Here is an 18,382-nt window from a genome sequence, read left to right on the forward strand (position 1 = left end):
TCCTGTCCTGCTCATCGTTTGACCCAACCCACGTCTTCAATTTCTTGGTTTTTTCTTAACTTTGTCGACTGCCACATGGTTCATGTGTAGGGATCCCCTCGTATTCCTATAGGCACTGGGTTTGGTCTTGGGTATATATTTCTCTATCAAATGGGTCACTTTACTAGTTATGATATTCAGCATAGTGTCTGCAATCTTGTGCCTTAATGAGTCAGGCCAGTGGATATCCCTCATCTCTTCCTTCATCCCGCTGTAATTTCCCTGGTAATATTTGCACCTTGGCCTGGCCTTATCTTGAACTAGGTATCAGTTAAATCTGAATGACAACATTATATGGTGACTGGTGCCAACTGGGGCAAGGTGTTCCAGTTTGGTCACCACACCCTCCTCGTTTGTTACGATGAGGTCTAGTGGCTTGGTTTTTGCTCCCCTCTGTAATGTGTCGGGTCTCAAACATGTTGGAACAGAAAATTATCTCTCTGAGTTTCTACAAAAAGAGTAGCAGGGTTATTCAAGTCATTTGGGGTGAACACGTTTCTCCAGTCGATGTCGCCATAGTTAAAGTTCCCCATGATAAGGAGGTGGCTGGGTTTGAGCATCGCTGCATTGTCTATTAAGGCTCTTAAGTTCCTTTGATTTAGTGGGCCACAGTTTGGGGATCTGTAGATACAACAGACAATAAGTAAGTCCCCTCCCTTTAGTTTAATTTTACACCACTTGGACTCTTCAAAAACATCCTCTCCCTGTACCCTCACCTGGCTGGCTCTAAGGTCTTGTCTAGCATAGATAACCGCACCCCTCTTACAAGTTTCTTGAGAAAGGTTTGTAAATGAGTCATATCCAGCAATACTGAACTCACATTCCTCTGGGTCGATTCTCCTGTTCTTGTACAACAGTTCTACAATAACAATATCTGGTTGGTGTACCTTCAGTAGTGTTTCAAACTCTTCTCTCTTATCAAGGAATGTGCCAGTATTAATGTACATGACATTCAAGCCAGAATTAGTCCTTGGTAATGTCTCTGCTCTTAGTAGTAACCCCCCCCCCCACATTCTCAGAAGCTGCAGCATTTGCTAGGTACACTGTATTTTGCAGGGTGTGGTTAGAAATGTCATTGTTTACAAGGCACTCGCCTCTTCCTGGCTGATGGGCGGAGCTGGTGCCACCTCCCGGGTGGGGGGTATAGCGGGCGGAGGGTGCGCTGCTGTCCCCTGGCCCTGTGTCGGCTTAGGTGATGGACATCATAATATCTGAGACTGCAGGTGTATCCCATAATCCCTGCAAATTGTCATTCCTTCCACTGGAGGAGGAATGATATGCGAGTCAGTTACTGGACCTAAACTTTGAGCTCATCCTTAAAATGAGATTACTGTGCATCTTCAAAAGTAGTTGAAAAAAATTAACTTTGCATATTCCCTAATGGCACACATCCTCCAGTGCTGTTGTCTTGTACATATAATGACTGACAAAAGTACGAGACAAGAATGAGCGCTCCACATAAGGTAGTCTGTAGTGTAATTACCTTATAGTTATTTTGTGCTCAGTCCTATGGATTAATAACTTACTATTCTGAAGAAAAAACCCTCAAAACTCATTTTAACACAGTGAATTATTTATAAGAACTTAAAGCAAACTGTGACTGCTCCATGACCCATTATAGGTGACAGCAGCCTCCCTCAGTTCACATACAACCTGTGCCAAAAGTGGATCATTAGCCAAAACATGAACAAATTCTACAGCATGAAAATAATAAAGGCAGAATACTAATACAGTACAATACTGTACTAACACTGGAGACTGCAGCACCAGCCAGATACACTGCAGAACAGTACTGCTTTAGTGCTGAGGAAATGGCAGCAGAGCAAACATTTATATTGGAGGAGGAACTGATGCAGGAAAACACTGATTAGGATAAGAAGGCAGCAGGGTTGAAGGAATTTTGTGTCTTAGTCCCAAATATGGTCAGGTCCAGCAACTGACTGGCAAGAAGTGCATATTTAGTGTGACTCCATGAATTGTTGCCATTTCCCCGAAGGAAACTATTGCTTCTAAAGATTCCCTCAGCTACTTGGTTGTGAAGGGAAGACATAACGAATTCATGAATTCGTCCCAGTTGTCCAGGTTTCAGGTGTCCTGGATCTAGACTTGAAGATTTAGTCTTTGTAGTTCATAACTTATCTTAATGAAGGATGACTAGCAATATATGATATAATGACTGTTAACAATACAGTATCTAGAAAATCATATTTTATTTTTTATATGCAATACAGTAGTTCATATTTTGTTTAACATCTCTGCTTGAAAGTGTCACTTTCAGCAATTCCATCTACATATTTTCTTTTTATACTGTACAGGTATTTACTACCCGGTATATCTTTATTTACCACTGCTGCATTCCCCTATTGAGAAATTTTTATTTTCAATCTACATTATTTGCTTTATTTATAAGTCTTTCATTTTCTTTTAAGGCATGTGCAGCTATTATTCTAGTGATGTTTGCATTGACGTTGGGGAACTCTTCAACTTTCCTTGCTGCATACTGAAAAAAGGAGAAAAATTTTTGCTTAAATATTAAGAAAATATGTCCTTGATGCCACTTCCCACAATATGTGGGGTCCCACAAACAGAAGAACACTGACATGTCTGGTGCTGCACTGTAAACAACATACTAGTATCCTAACAGTTTGGGACCTGGAGATGTGCAGATAATAAAAATATTTGATGATGGAATGGTCCCCAGGTACAGTGCACAAAAACAAATTTAATGAAAATTTATCAAAATAAGTATTTTATTGTTTTAGCAACATACAGTACAACCCATTTAATATGATGCAATAATACGGTATCCTCTGTGTTCTTCATATAGCTACCTGTATTATATATTAAGAATTAGAGTGCACTACTGGTGGGGTGAAGTACAGTACTGAACAGTGAAACCTTGTTAATTTGGATTAATGGGAGAAAAGGTGATCTGGATTAGCAAAATATCTGGATTATTGCAAATTTTAAAGCACAAAGCATCTGACACGGAGCACCATTGCTATGGAGGCTTATCTGCAGTCGGACAGACAAAGAGTGGTATTTATTTATGCAGATACTACTGTACACATATTGTACAGTACATCATATAGTACACAAACAGAATATGCCACTGTATACAGTACACTATATAGTACTGTACTCACCAGTAGATGCTGTCATCTTGAGCTTGTGATGCAGGCAGGCCAAATGGTGATGTGATGATACAGGATGACTTACCGTTGTTCTGTACCATCTACAGTAGCATATGTTGCTGTCACTCTCGTCTCCCTCCATGAAGAAGTGATTGTACATGCACTATATACTGTACATACACTCTCTACACACTAGCATACACTGTCCACTCTGCTATGTGCAGTACCCTATGTATGGTAGTTTCACACTTATTGAATGTACAGTGCAGTATATGCAACTGTAATCACTTTTTTTTTTCTTAACACTGCTTTAATGGTATTCTTGGCTGATTTTTTCCTGGCACAATATTGCACAACACAGATTGTATGTGAAGACAACAGTGAGCATGCAAACAAGCTTGTACAATGGCATCAGACAATGAACTAAGAGTCTCATGATGCTAAAGTTTGTGTAGATAGGCTGGGAGATACATCAGCCAATCATAGGCATCTCATGCAGTCACATGACAGTAGTAGCCAATATATTGTAGTGCACGAGCACCCTGAGACTACCCATCCACAGGTTCGGCACACGTTGGTCGCAATCTCCGGAAAATTCATTTGTATGCCCAGAACGGAAAGATTTGGGGGAGATTTCTCTGAATGCTAAAATTTTATTTTCCTGGCAGTAGAAAGTTTTAGAGATTGAAGATTCTGGTTAAAGGGGAGATTACATGCACAGTACTATCGTGTCAAATGGCTTTGCCCATGTATAAATAGGAGTTAACTTCCAGGGAGGGAAAATGTTGATCACCTTGACTGCATGGCAGCTAAAAGTTCATATTCTATAAATAAAAAGGGGTTTCAAAATATGACTGTTATTCATTTAAGCAAATATTTGTATTTGTTTAAAGAAGAAAAAATATAAGCGTCAAAATGTGACTTTCCTTAAATTTTTTTTTTTTTTATCTGGTATACTGTATGTATGTTGAGGGCCACCTGTACTGTATTCATATCTGATTATACTCCCTACTGTAGGCTAAGCTAACCCATCTCACCAAGGAGTTATCATCCTTATGATTGTGGGAACTTTTTTTTTTTTTACTTAATTACAGACTTAGAGTACAGTACTTGACATTTTGGTAGTAAGTCGAAAATGCTTAAATAATACACAGAAAATCTAAAATGGGTGTCTCTTTTTCTTCTCAGCACCACAAAACTCTCACTTTTAAGCTTGCCAGCCATTTTAAAGTGAATTACAAACGAAAATTTTGTCAGTACACAGCACAATCACTGACGTTGGGACTCAAAAATGAGTAATTTGAAAAAATTTTGGTACGACTGAGGCAGGTCGTAAGGGTGCGGATGGTCGTAAGTTGAGTAGGTTGTAAGTCGGGGAGGAGCTGTAATATGAATACAGTATTTCAACTATGTCCACCTACCTCAATCTTCTGGACCAGTTGAACTTCATAGGGACGGTGAACCATATTTGTCACTAGACCCGTTAATGGGCTACCAACTCGTCCTGTTCGTCCGCATCGATGGATGTAATCAGCAATGAATTTGGGAAACTCATAATTGATCACATGGCCAGCCTAGTGGTGGGTAAAAATCAACAATGATCATGAAGGATTAGAAGACTAATAATTAATCATATTACTGTACAGTAGTGGTGATTTGATGTGTGAGCAGCATAAAAATAAAAAACACATTAACATGCTCAAAAACAGTAAAGGATCTTCCATATTAATTTTTTTTCTTCTGGGATTAGCCCACCAGGGCACAGGTCAATGACCCAAATCAGGGCTTGGGGGCAAAAATATAATTATAATAATAATAATAATAATGATAATAATAATAATAATAATAATAATAATAATAATAATAATAATAATAATAATAATAATAATTCTAACAAATATTAAATAAAAATATAATATAATAATAATAAAGGACCATAAATAAATACAAAGATTAAAAAAAAAATCAATCATGCGAAACGATTTATAAGGTACAGTTGTTATGTTCCTGGAAAACACTGCAAAGGGGATCAGTGTAAAACAAAATACCTTAGACCTTTAGGAAACAGAAGGGTTAGGTTCCAGGATCTAGTTGATTCCCTAAGACTGACTACAGGTGAGGTTACTCTTATCATCATTTGGCCACTGTAGACTAATGTCCCCTTCTCTCCATTCTCTTAAAGACACTTTACTTTGGGTTTTCATTGCATTATAGAGCAATTAACCTTTTCACTGATATGAAACTTGTCAATCTACAGATAAGAACATAAGTGTCATAATGTTTAACCATTATTTTAACCCTTTCATTACAACATATATTCCTCATACACTTGGGACCAGAGGCCTACATATGTACAGTACAAGATACAATCTTATGTTTTCTGTCCCATTTCAAATATCTTAAAGTAACCTTGACTCATATATGAAGGCATATGTCACCAACAGTAATAATTTCACCCTCAGGAATGTCACAGCAGCTAAGTAATCACAAAAACACCATGGTGGAAGGACTTTTATTGGAGCATGCACCTGGCAGCAACAAAAATGATTCCCACATGTATGGTACACACAAACGTAAATACCGGTATATGTACAGTATAAATATAATATGTGCTAACATGGGAGGAAACAGATGCAATTTTGATGGAAAGTAAAACTTTGCAAAAAATATACCACTTAAACTGAGGGTTTACAGTAATAACAAATCTTGGGCTTACCTTCACAGTGTCTAACCCACGTGATGTTAAATCAGTGCAGGAAAGGGCTAACACTTCACCAGACTGGAAGGTATTAAATCGGCCTTCTCTAACTACAGCTGGCATTTCACCAGTAAGATTGACACAAGATACACCATTGTCATTGAGAAATATAGATACCCAGTCACATGTTTTGCTGAAGTTGCTGTTTTAAAGAGAAAAACAAAGGTTTGTCAGTTTTACATGAGACCAAGTTTATAAAGGCAAGTTGGTTTACAGGGAAGATGAAGCAAATCAAGGTTGATGGTTTGACAGACTGACATTATTTCACATAAATAAGTAATATGGGTATTTAAAAAATAGTCACTGCAGTCTTCCCCAACCCCGTGACCCAAACCACCTACTAGTGTGACCAGCGAACTTCTGTGACCGCGTGCTGTTCTCATCACTGTGACCCACTTAACACGTTATATGCGATTGGCAGCACTACAGACTCACTGCCAGTGTGATTCAAAATGATGTTGTCATTTCAGTCTGGCTGGTGTCACCGAAGAAAAATGCGAAATTTACAGCAGCGAAGAGGAAATGGAGTGCAGCTTACATCAAGTAAGGATTTCATCTGACTGACAAGGAGAAAGAGCAGGAGCATCCAATAGCATCGTGTCTGCTATGCCCCCAAATAAAGTCAAACCAATGCCTGGTGCCAAGCAAGCTTTGCCATCACCTGGAGAGAAGTCATCCTAATCTTCAGAATAAGCCACTGGCTTATTTTGAAAACTTGTTCACAAAGAGGTAGTAGGCAGCTACCAAACAGGGAGGTACTGTTGCCTGGGAAGATATTGGAAGCATAATGTGTTGTCTACTGGTAGACCCTGCTGCCATATGGCATCAAGAAAAATTGTGACCAAATCCCAGGTTGCTGATCTGTCTTTGTGCCTCATTTACACACATTTGTAGGGTCTCAATTGTTTCTCTTACTATTGACAAAACAACATACATATATTGTTTCTCACTCATAATCTTTTTTATATTTTTGTATTTCTTTATTATTATTATTATTATTATTATTATTATTATTATTATTATTATTATTTTTATTATTATTATTATTATTATTATTATTGCAGTGCTGTTATTTTTTTTCATTATTATTTTATTTTTATTTTTGTATTTTTTATTATAAATTTTACTTATCTGAATTATTATTATTATTATTATTATTTGTTATTATTATTATTACCCCCCCAGGCCCCGATGTGGGTCAGTGACCTGTGCCCGGGTGGGCTACCCCACTCTCCCCCCCCCAAAAAAGAAGGGTCAGTCTTCGCGAAGGTTTGAAGAGCACTACAAGGCGACATCTGATACCAATCTCGTCACTGCATCTTTGAAAGTGAAGAAATCATCGTACCAGCGATGAACATCCTTTCGGAAGAAGTGCTTAAAAAAAGTGCTGCTATGAAGCTGAATGAGGTCCCCCTTTCAGCCACAATTGAATAAAGGAAGCTGATGATTGCTGAGGACCTGCTTGTACAGCTAGCAGAAAAGGTTAAGAAAAGTCCCTGCTATGGGTTGCAATTTGACGAGTCCACGGATCTTACAACAGGGTTCATTTGATGTGCTTCATTCATTATGCTGACTGTGAGCAATTTTAATTGACAGAAGAGTTCTTTTTCTGTTGAGAAGTTGGTGTGGAAACTAATGGCGAAGCAATTGCAAGGATATTTTTGGACTTCCTCGCCTGCAACAGGATTGCAATGGGAAAGTGTTTGCACATTACAACCAGGGCTGGATTCAGGAGTGGGCAAAGTGGGCAGCTGCCCAGGGGCCTCCACTTACAATATTTTATTTATTTGTTTATTTTTTTGGATTATTTTTATTTTCATTCTTTAAAATTCATGTTTATCTATTCCATCACGTAAAACTATGTTCAGCAATAATAATATATTCTTTTCTGTGAAGTCTCTTGAAAATTTTTGACATGTGCGGTAGTAGCTATGTCAGGGCTGGTCGACTTGAAACCACATGAATGACTCCAGTCATGTCTCACTTTTGTGTGTGTGTGCGTATGTTGGGAATTTGTACACTATCAACAAATATACAGTTAATTAAATATTTCTCAATGTTCTAATTTCCTCAATATAACTGCATATGGCTTCAAAATTCTCCAAAGAAGTGTTCAAATTTCAAAATTTTCCCGGGGGGCTTACAGCGCTGCCTGGAACTCCCAGATGTTTAGGCTCGCTTCACTCGCCACCCCACCCTCTTGGGTAGTTATAATGAGGGGGGCCTCCACAAAGAGGCTGCCCATGGGCTTCCACAGGTCTAAATCCGGCACTGATTACAACCGATGGTCCAGTAGCTATGGTTGGGATAAGACATGGTGCAGTAGCAAGATTGAAAGATCACGCACCAAACTGTCAAAGTTCTCACTGCGTTCTGCATCATAAGAATTTGGCATCAAAACATCCACCAAGCGAGTCCGATTTGGAAGTTGTGATGCAAAAGTGCATCACTATCATCAACAATATCAATGGCAAAGCAAAGAAATCTCGCACTTTCCAAGAATTCTGTGATGGGATGGGGGAGACGGAGATCCTGCTGTTTCACAGTGAAGTGCGACGGCTATCAAGAGGAGTTGCATTGAAGAGACTCTTTCAACTGAGGAATGCAGTTCATGGCTTCCTGCAAGAATGTAGCTCACCACATGCATACAATTTCATGCAAGAAGAGTGGATTGCTAAACTTTCCTGCCTGTGTGATATCTTTTTCAAGCTCAATGCATGGAACCTCTCCCTTCAAGGGCCAGGCCAAGATGTGTTCAATTCCAGTACCAAAATTGAGACATTCAAATTGAAAATTTCTGAGTGGAAGAAACGAGTTGAAAGAAGGGAGTTTTCAGACTTCGATGAACTTGGACAAGTGATTGCAGAGTCCAAGGATAAAGCCATTGACGACAAAGTGACGACGGTCGTTTCCCAACATTTCACTGTTCTCCAGCAGAATTTTGATGGTTATTTTCCATCCCTGAACAAGGAAAAAAGGGAAGAAGAGTTGGATAAGGAACCTGTTCATTACCTCTAATGTGAAAGACAGCAATCTGCCCACTCAAGAACAAGAGACATTAATCAAACTTCATTGTGACTCAGAAATGAAGGACCATTTCAACTGCCACAACCGTTCCGACTTTTGGGTAGCAGTGAGCCAGAAGAAAACATAAGAGGCGATTGCTGGTAAAGCAGTCCAAGTTCTGGCGGCATTCCACAGCACATACTCTTCCGAGAGAGGGTTCTCAGATCTCCTCACCATCAAGAGCAAGAAGACACAGAGGCTGGGAGAGATGATGTTGTCTGTGTGCCTGAGAATGGTGGCGACATGAAATATTGTCTCATGATTCAACTTGCTTGCTGTAAGTGTTCAGTAACAAAAAAGGACACTGAACTTATCACTTGACATACAGTATAGTATGTGATGAGGCCTGACTGTACGAGTGTATGTGTTAATTATTTTGTACTACCGTACGTAGTGTGACTAATTATTACTGTAATACAGTATATTTGTACAGTATACCCATACAGAAGTTACTAGACCTTTGATTTTTATAAAGTTGTGTCATTTCTCAGATGACAATCTTGAAATGTGACCGAATGATCTTAGTCCATTGGGAACTGTGACCCAGTGTAGAAAAGGTTGGGGAACACTGCGGTACAGAATACCCATGTTCCAAGATTGATGCCAAAAGCATATGGCCACTTGACTGATTTCTCCAACATATATGTATTTAATAAAACCTTTGAGTTATTGCTCATCTATATCATGAAGGCCTTATATCATTAAAAAAAATTATATTAAAAGTTTAGTTAATAACAGAAAACAAAATTAAACTTATTTATGCATAAATACGAATATTATAAAAAGTTAAATAATGTACTGTATTCCTCTCTCTGTATATCTTCATAGCTACTTTTCCTCTATAAAATTAAAAAGGCTATTTCTTTAAAATATAAATCTTACCTAAATATCACAATTGGTATTTTTCTTTTTGCATCTTTCTTTACCAGTTCCAGCAGTTTCTCTGTCTTTGTTCTGTGGTTAACACGTACGAATCGCTGAGGTACATGTGGCATGATGCGATTAAGATACGGTGTTGAAATTTTCACCACAGACTCAACCTGAAACGGAGAGGATCATTCAAAGACATGTCCCATCATACTATATGAAGAGAAATGGATTTTCTATAAACAGATAACAGAAGCATTTATTTCAAATTACTGGTACAGTAGAACGTCGATATAACATGAGATACGTTCCAAGAGAGGTCGCTTTAAACCGAATTCGCACTAAATCGAAGTGTTGTTTCAATGGTACTTGAGAGAAACACAAACTACTAAAAAGACTGAGAGTCTACCCAGATGCACCTAAGCCCATCTCCTAGAATAAACAAAACATTGTTTTTTGTAGAATTATGTTAAAACAAACACTCATAAATCAACACAGCTAAAATTATGGGATGTGAAATGGTCTGTTTACTAGCGATCAGCTGATGGGAAGATAGGGGGGGGGGTGACAGTGACACGTTTGACAGTTGGCGCTGAAGGTTTAGTGAAGTATTTATTTGTTTACTTATGTCCTTTAGATTGGGGTTTTGTTTTTTCTTTATAAAATGTCACAAGTGACCGGGGAGAATATAATTTACATTGCTGGAATTCTTATAAGATAGTGATTAATTTGAATATCTAATATACTATAGGACTATGTGTGTGTCTGTTTGTCTGTTTGTGTGTGTGTTCTGGGTAGCCGAAACGGCACAATCATTTTTCATCAAACTTGGTGGAAAAATCGCAAAAAATTCGTAGAGTGGAACAAACCTGGTCCCATGTCGATGGATTCTTTAGGAAGGCATTAGTTAACAATTTTATTTACGATGGAAAACGATGCAAGTCTACGGACTTGGCGCACCCTCATTCGCTGTACGCTGTCATGAGCGTTCAAACTCTCACAAGGGCACGAACGTGCCCACGATCACTTGTAATCATGCTATAGTTTGTACCAGACAAAAATTTTAGAAATCATTTAGTACAATATTTTGAGTACATGTACAGTACAGCTTTGCCCTTAGGACAGTGTAGCGTGCCCAGAGAAACATTTGACGTGAATTTTAAAATATGATGCGCCAGATTGACTCGCGCAAAATAAGAAAGATTCGCTTTAAATTAAAACATTGTCCTTAATTGTGGGTGTTGCTTTAAATCAATACAGTGGTCCCTCGGTTAATGAACACAATTAGTTCTAGAAGGTCGTTCGTTAACCGAAAATTTCGTTAACCGAAACCATTGTTTCAATGGGATTTTGGGTAATTTGTTCCAGCTCACCGAAAATTACATACAAAGTAAAAAAAAAAATGCAGTAAAGTACACTTACTTTGAGGTGTGTATGTAGAAGGCTCCTGGTTGATGATGATGATGATAGGAATTAGAAGTGGGGGTGGAGGAGAAGGGAAAAGAGAAGGAAGTGGGGGTGGAAGAGAAATCACCCCATGCTTCATGCCGTCATTCCACCCATAAAATTTTAAGTTCACTAGGTGTAATTCAAGATTATTTTCTTTAAATCAACACTGCACTGCGCTATATATTGTCAATATGTTAAATAAATTTCAGAATGAGCAATAATTGTACTATAAAAACGTAAAAATACTCTTGTGTTCAAGAGACCCACAAGCAAGAAATTTCCTCCACTGAACAGATATACAAACTGAGGCCTTGGTGGGTGAGTGAAGTGGCTGATGGGCACACCAAAAACTAGTTCCCTGTACTGCAATTATGTTAAATAAGTGTTAAAATGACTCAAAATTTTAATATAAAACTTGGAAAATTATTGAATAGTACAACCTTCTTGATATTTACTCCAATTTTCACGAATGTAAGCCCTAGAATCGATTTCTGTATTGGAGGACTAATCTTCCAGCTGGTGAGCAAGCCAAAGCATGTCGAAACATTTTTGTAAGAATTTTGTTAACCGAAATGAAGATTCTAATGGAAGGTAATTCGTTAACCGAAATTTTGTTAACCGAGGCGTTCGTTAACTGAGGGACCACTGTAATCTTAAATTGAATTGCTTTAAATCGGCGTGCTACTGTAATTAAAAGAGGGGTTACATTAGGGCTGTACAGTATATCAATAACTTTTATTCTAAGGAATAGTAATTTTACCCATTTAGTAAATTTTTCCTTAAACAACTACAGTACAGTATTTGATTCCACAGCTCAATGTTAGAACATTTGCCTCACAAATTAAAGGTTCTGTGTTTGACTCTTAACTGGAGTGGAGGAATTGATTTCCTTCTTGTACACTATTTTTTACACACTAGAATATCATGAGTAAACCACTGGGTGTGCTTACTGACGGTGGGACAACCCTAAGAAAAATAGTAAGAGCATAAGCATGAGTTATATGAACATAGATTTTCAATAAATATAGATACCGGTAGTAGAGTTACAAACAAGGTTGTGTGTATCATCAATTTGATCTTGGTTTGGCTGTTACAATTATAGTATACATGTCCAAATATATTTTTAACCTAAAAATCTAACTTATCATAGGTTTAACAAACTTTAAAAGTTTAAAACAGCTGACTTTTGTTCAAGCATGGATGCCAACCTGAGGTTAATGCAAGTCTTTGCTAGGATACACTTCCCTGGTGGTTAAAGTTAAAGGACAGGCAACCCCCGAGATACAATATTCCGAGATGCGATATTTCACTTTAACGATGATTATAAATTAGCGCCATCGTGCTACATACAATCAAAATAACTCGCTTTAACTATAACCACTGGTCGGATTTTTTTCTCGAGTACAAACTATGGGTTGTTTATACAGGTTGACAATCCCTTATCCGAAATCCTTGGGACCAGAGGCATTTCGGATTTCGGAATTTTTCGGTTTTCAGAATGGTTTTTTTTTTTTTTTGCATAAGCCCATCCGGGCACAAGTCACTGACCCACATTGGGGCCTTGGGGGGCGAAAATATAATAATAATAATAATAATAATAATAATAATAATAATAATAATAATAATTATTATTATTATAATAATAATAATAATAATAATAATGATAATAATAATAATACAGGTAATAATAATAATTCATAGGTCTAGGTCGTGTTACTCACTTTTTATCTTTTTTTCATTCTTGTATTTCTTTATTATTATTATTATTATTATTATTATTATTATTTTTTTTTTATTAATACAGTATTATTGTTATTATTATTTTATTTTGGTGTATTTTTTAATTAAAATTTTTATTTACTATGAATAATTACAGGTATTATTATTATAATTATTATTATTACTGTATTATAATTAGTATTACTATTACATTTTCGCCCCCAGGCCCGATGGGCCAGTGATCTATGCCTGGGTGGGCTAATCCCTGTAAAAAAAAAAAAAAAAAAAAAATTGCCACAAAAACTTTCGGTTTTCGGAATTTCGGATGAATGGTTGTCAACCTGAACTCAGATTAATTGCTATCTTGCAAGGATTCCAGCAATGCAAGTTATATTTTTCTACATCAAGTCAGTGACATTTTATAAGGATACAGTATTTAACCCTATGCACCGTGCATCTTTCCTTCACTTGTCAGCCTACCCACACACTGCCACATAGCCAACCTGCGCACTACAGCCGTGTCTGGTTCTCTGTTGATTGTAAACCCGCCATCACATGGCTCCACAATTATTGGCCAGCATTGTACATTGTACTTATATCATCAGTGTTATTTGTTTTCTTACATAGTGAGAGGACAGCACTAACATTTAGATTGAACTGTGTTATGGTGACTGTGAAGTGATATTTTCTGTGTTTTTGTGACTGTAAGTTCAGTCAACTCCGTTATTTTGAGAACGTGAGCAGTGTTGGCCGCTATCATCGTTTTTATCATCATTCGCTCTACCTTTGTGACAAGTGCTTTTATTCTATTTTTGTGACTGAAGTGAGCAGTGTAACTTTGAAAATGTCTGGGAAGGCCGAGGCATCCAAGACAACCGGGTCTCTGAGGTGAAGCTTGGCATTGTTAAGCAGCATGAGATTCCCCAGAGGCATCCCCACTCCACCTACAAGAGTCCCCTTAGCCTTGAAGGTGACAAGTGATGATGACCAGGCTTAGCCAATATGATGTGGTGAGTGTTGTTTACGTGTTTTGGTTGCTGATACATGTGTGTTTGGGGACTGGCTGGGAATGTATCCCATTGAACCCCATGTTATAATGCTCCGTATCTACAATATTTCACCTAGCGATGGATTATTCAGGAACGTAACCCCATCGTATCTCGGGAGTGACCTGTATTTAATTAAAAAAAAAATAAAATACTGTGATGGAAGGGGATTTACTTGCTCCTATCTTGAGGGGATGACCAAACTCCTTTCCTAAGAATACAACCATATATCTAAGTATGGTTTTATATACAGTACAGGCAGCCTCTGGGTTACGAACGTCCAACTTACAAACTTCCGCCGATACAAACAGGGTTAAACTTTAAATTTTCAGTATTTTACATACCTGATAACGTATTCTTTACTTTCATTTACTGTATTTTATCATTCTATTTCTTCTTTTCTCTTAAATTAAGTGATTTTATACGTACATAAGGACTTGGGCTATGATATACAGTAATAGGATTTTAAACATGGTTCTGTAAGTATGGTACATTTTTTTACTTAAAAACATCCCCAGGAATGGAACTCATTCGTAACCCAGGGAGTGCCTGTATGCAGTATTTGTAGAAGTACAGTGTACAGTACAGGGGCCCCCCCAAATTTGCGGGGGTTAGGTTCTCAAAATGGCCGCGAATCGCCAAATACGCGAATAACATTTACTGACCGGTGTGTGTTTTTGTGGGGGTGGGGGGGGTTGTTACATTTTTACTTGTGTACAAAGAAATGTATATTCCCTTTATGTGTTTGCCCTTAGGCCAATTATTTCTTTTACTTGTACAGGTATTGTGTGTAGGTGTAGACACACACACAAACACAGACACACAAATAAATAATAATTGGAAAATCCTCTCACAAATAATCAGAAACAAATTTATTAAAAATGTGAGGGTAGACTGTCACATATTTAATAAATTTGTTTATGATTATTTGTGAGAGGATTTTCCAATTATTATTTATTTGTGTGTGTGTGTGTGTCTATACACACACAAACACACACACATGTACACTACAGGTAAAGGAAATTACTGTCTCTAGAACGAATGGCTCCCTATCCCAGCTGCAAAAATGAAGGCAACTTTAAAACTACCCACAGACATTCTTGGGTACAACCAGGGTGTCATCCGCGAAATAAAAATTCACAAACTTGGGGGCCCCTGTACTGGATATCTGCAACATAACTCAAAGAAAGGAAGGAGAAACCTCCAACTTCCACACTTGGCTTGTATTTTGTTTTGAACAACAGAACTCAGAGCTGTTAAGTTCGTAGGGGTCAAAAGTCAAGATCACAGCACTGAAAAGGGTCTTGACACGTCCCTTGAGTACAGTCTAGGCTTCATACATTGTCAACACATTGTGTAAATAACATCTTTATTTCAAATTAATATTGATCTTCAATTAACTCACATCCACAAAAGGATCCAGAATAGTGTCTAGGCTCCGTGGTAATGTTGCTGCCACCATTGTTAGCTGTACACCAGACATAAGTAAAGGCTGCTGGTCCTCTTCACTCCTTGATCCTTGGACCTTAGGAAGAAAATTGGTCATTAGCAAAGGGACAACAGGTACTGTAACATACTGGAAACTAGGGTTAGGAATTACACTTAAAATTGAAAAATACTTAACAGTAATGATGTCTGTTTGACACTTGATTGAAACCTTTTATTGTTTAGCTATTGATGGGTTCACCTTCATCACCATCACCATTTTACAGCCATTTTTGATGCAATAGTCACCAAGATTACCCATGATTATCTGATGGCAGCTCTTATGCTGCACTGTCTCTTGCAGCCTCTCACCAGGTTTTTGTCTCTCAGGTAATTTCTCACAACCTCTCCCCATGTCATTCTTTGCCTACACATAGGTCTCCCTTTCTCCACATTTACTCATGCATTCCTTTACTCTATTATTCTCCTCCATTCTCTCCACATGCCCAAACCATCTTGGCCTACCATGATACACAACTTCACCAATACAGTACTATCAATATTCAGTTATCCTCTTAGCTCTAAACAGGGTTTCCTGTCTATCAATGTCTCATTACATATTCATCTCACCATTCTCATTTCAACTTGCTCAAACCCATGTATGCCATTTAACTGGACATATTTCAGTGCCATACATGTTTCTCATGCCAGCTACATACATCTTTCATTTTGAGGAAAGAGAAGGTCCTTTTGCCAATAATAAAGAAAGAGTTTAAAAGCGGAAAATGTGGGGAATAACAGTACAGTATTTTATATACAGTACTAACTGGAAACTTGGAGATATAGCGTGTCACTTGATCATTGAAGGAGTCGTCCAGTAGTGAATCTGCTTCATCAAGGGTGATGTGTTTCACAAGAGACATATCATATACACCTGAAAAGTAAATATTTATAAGCAAATAATTCACTTCTTGGAAAAAAATATCCCCAATAGCTATTACCATCTGACTATAATATAAGAATACAATGACAATTTAACATAGATCTGATTTTCCACATTAGAGTACTATACTGTACAGGTATTGTACACACACTCAAGTATCTGTGCACATTAGGTCCAATGATTTCCTAAATAATCAATAGACCTATGCAGCAATGTAACCACCAACATGAACTATGCTACACACTGTTTGCAAGATTAATCTATTTTCTTCTGAATGTACATATCATAACAATACTTATGATGGATAAAACAGGAAATATCACTAAGTAAACACTATACAGTATGGAATTTTGCAATATCCATCATCTGTGGTGTCAGATTGTTTCACGCAAAATGTTCACATATACTTTTTTATTGCATGTCCATATAACATCATCAGAGATTAACTTACCAACAGTAGTGAGTTTTGATAAAGCACCAATTGTTGCCACAAGCAGGTGTTCCTGGCGCATTCTTGGGTAAAGCATCTTTCTCTTAGTCCTTCCACCTTTGAGTATCCCGACATTAATTCCAAAACTCTCGCCTAATCTTGATGCAACATCCTAAATTGAAGATTATTTTTTAGTACATCCTGTATATCTTAAAAGAAAAATACCTTATTTTTATGTATAGACTGAAATAGGATTTTTTTTGTATTCTAGCTTTAGTGGCAAAATAATCTTTAAATAATTAGTCAAAGAAAACAAATACCATAGTAGTTTAAAAATAGTGGGATGCATTTCACTCACTACTACTTTGCTGTCATTCGGAATCTAGTATGATGATCATCCAGCTATAATAAAATTAAATAAGTTATTAAGGATGTTAACTTCGCTGGTGAGCTCTGAGGTGACTAAAGAGGCTGATACGGGACCGGCAGGGTCGTCCACAGATATTGCACATGTGGTGGCCTACATCTAGTGCGGGAGGGACGGCGGCAGCGTCTTTCCGGTGTTAACACTTGTCTGCCTAGGTTTGCAGTGTGGTGCTCCTCCAAGCGTTACGGTGTGGAGTAATCGTCTCCCAGGTGAGGGGGTCGATTTGGCACTTTTACAGGTTTGTCTTAAGATTATCCTTATACCTTTTCAGTTGCCCGCCAGCGTTATGTTTACTATTCGTTAGGTGACTGTAAAGTAGCTGCTTTGGAAGTCTATTGTCGTTGATGCGGATCACATGGCCAGTCTAACGTAGTTGTTCATGGATAATGGTAGCCTCAATGTTCCTACAGTTGGTGTCAGCGAGAATACTGGCATTTGTTCTCCTGTCTTCCCAGCAGACTCGGAGGATGGGAAGTAAACTACGTTGGTGAAAGTTTTCAAGTGCCTTGAGGTGCCCCCTGTATGTGACCCAGGTCTCGCTGCCACATAGCAGGGTGGGGAGAACCATTGCTCAATACACCTGGAACTTGTAGATAATTTCAGCTCCCTACAGCAGAAGACATGGGTAAGGAGTCTGCCAAAGGCTTGAGATGCACATCTGATCTGATGTTGAATCTCTTCATTGATGTCCGCGGTGGTGAACAGGTGGGAGTCGAGATAGTGAAAATGGGTAACATTAAAGTGGGTAGTACCATTCAGCTGGATGGATGGTGGAGGTGTGGCTGGACCAGGGGCAGGCTGAAAGAGAATCTGAGTCTTACATACCTTCACCTCAGGGCCAAAGTGTGCATACACATCTGCATAGGTGTTCAGGATCTCCTGTAGGTCGTGTTCAGTGTGAGGGACAAGGGTGAGGTCGTCTGCATACTGAAGTTCAGTAATGGAAGCTGCTGACACCTTTGTTCCTGCCTGGAGTCATTTTATGTTGAAAAGACCCTTCATCTGGTACTGGATGTCCACCCTGCTGGCAAAATTGGCAATGGCACGAGTAATGAAGGCAGCAAAGAAAATGGAAAAGA

The 18,382-nt window shown here is 38.1% G+C and overlaps 1 protein-coding gene across 1 annotated transcript; it reads right to left on the minus strand.

The window, feature by feature from the left end:
* Positions 1–2,234: 2,234 nt before the first annotated feature.
* Positions 2,235–17,048, minus strand: LOC121858903 (probable ATP-dependent RNA helicase DDX28; the record flags this gene model as incomplete). The annotated part of the gene is given in 7 exon segments (XM_042355557.1): positions 2,235–2,539; positions 4,595–4,747; positions 5,890–6,073; positions 9,880–10,037; positions 15,484–15,603; positions 16,331–16,437; positions 16,898–17,048. Coding segments are annotated over 7 exon segments (993 nt in total), but the record flags the coding sequence as incomplete, so codon positions are not given.
* Positions 17,049–18,382: the final 1,334 nt, after the last annotated feature.

Source organism: Homarus americanus, unplaced genomic scaffold (assembly GCF_018991925.1).
Source record: "Homarus americanus isolate GMGI-L3 unplaced genomic scaffold, GMGI_Hamer_2.0 scaffold39070, whole genome shotgun sequence".
NCBI lineage: Eukaryota > Metazoa > Arthropoda > Malacostraca > Decapoda > Nephropidae > Homarus > Homarus americanus.